This window comes from Salpingoeca rosetta (assembly GCF_000188695.1).
Source record: "Salpingoeca rosetta unplaced genomic scaffold supercont1.37, whole genome shotgun sequence".
Taxonomy (NCBI): Eukaryota; class Choanoflagellata; order Craspedida; family Salpingoecidae; genus Salpingoeca; species Salpingoeca rosetta.
Window position 1 is genome coordinate 621825 of NW_004754897.1, and position 1377 is coordinate 623201.

The following is a 1377-nucleotide window of genomic DNA, read 5'->3' on the forward strand; positions in this document are numbered from 1 at the left end:
TGGTGGTGATGATTATGGTGGTAGTGATGGTGATGATTATGGTGGCGGTGGTGAGAAGGACGGCGGGTGATGAGTCTGGTTGGATGTTACAGTGCCAAGGTGCATCCTCACACACAAAATACACAAACACGCACGCACGCACACAAACACGCACGCACACACAAACACGCACACACACACACACACACACACACACACACACACACACACACACACACACACACACAAATACACACCTCATCATCCAGGTTGTAGTGGCGTTCAATGGCCAGGCGCAATTGCATGCGTTTGATGCACAGCAGGCCCGAACGCGTGACGAGCAGGTCCTCCATTGCAAAATAGAGGCGTGACCATGTCTGGGGCGTCAGCTCCAGGCAATCCTACAAGGAAGGTGTGTGTGTGTGTGTGTGTGTGTGTGTGTGTGTGTGTGCGTGTCAGAGTGCCGCGAACACATCAAGCGAGAGACATGATCGCATTCGAATGAGAAACAACAATAGCGATGTGCGTCTCCATGCATAACAGTTTTCTCCCCCTCAACTGCAAAATTACCATAATCTCGGCTTCTGACAACCCGTGTCGCGCACATGCGAGATGCGTCATCACAGCACGCACAGCGCCATCGCCTGCACACACACACACACGCATATGATCATGAACGCACATAAATACACCCATTGTAAGGAATGGTTATTGAAGAGCATAACACTAGCCAGCACACCAGCCAGCACACCAGCCAGCACACCAGCCAACACGCCAGCCAACCCAGGCAGGAGCCACGTGGCACAAGACAACGCACCATTGCCTGCAAGCACGCCGACAAAGTCGTCGTCGAGGCGTTGGAGGACGTGCATGAAGAGCGCTTCCACATTCTCCGACTGAACGATGAGATGGAGGGGGGAGGAACGATGGATGGAGGACATGAGAGTTCAAATGGAGAAGCGTGGTCATTGTGCACAAACACAACGCGCACCTGATCGAGCAGACAAGCGTGCATGCATCACACAACATTTGCACAACGCAACACAACGCTTACACAACGCACGCACAGCACGTCACACAATACAACACTTGTACAACGCACACCACACACGCCACTGCTGCTGGCACCATACATCTCACCCTGAGACAGGCCTCAATTTTGTCGTCGAGTTCCTCAAAGCTGCCGAACGCGCAGAGTTCAGCGATGAGAACGATGAGGAAGAGGGGGGTGTGGCACGCTGGGTGGTCCAGGATGCGCGCCTGCTGCCTCTCAGATAGACTCTGCACGGTCGAAGGCAAGAGGAGGAGGTTCGAGGAGGTTGGAGGGTGTGTGTGTGTGTGTGTGAGTGTGTGTGTGTGTGTGTGTGTGTGTGTGTGTGTGTGCGTGTGTGTGCGTGT

At 53.7% G+C, this 1377-nt stretch overlaps 1 protein-coding gene across 1 annotated transcript in view; it reads right to left on the reverse strand.

Moving 5' to 3' along the window:
- PTSG_10922 (uncharacterized protein) overlaps positions 1 to 1377 on the reverse strand; it is a gene marked incomplete at its 5' end in the record, with an annotated part of 10629 nt that overhangs the window by 4130 nt on the left and 5122 nt on the right. Inside the window, 4 exons of the mRNA XM_004988251.1 lie at positions 298 to 380; positions 550 to 623; positions 797 to 875; positions 1120 to 1260. Coding sequence (XP_004988308.1) covers positions 298 to 380; positions 550 to 623; positions 797 to 875; positions 1120 to 1260 — 377 coding nt within the window. The remainder of the gene's footprint in view (positions 1 to 297; positions 381 to 549; positions 624 to 796; positions 876 to 1119; positions 1261 to 1377) is intronic.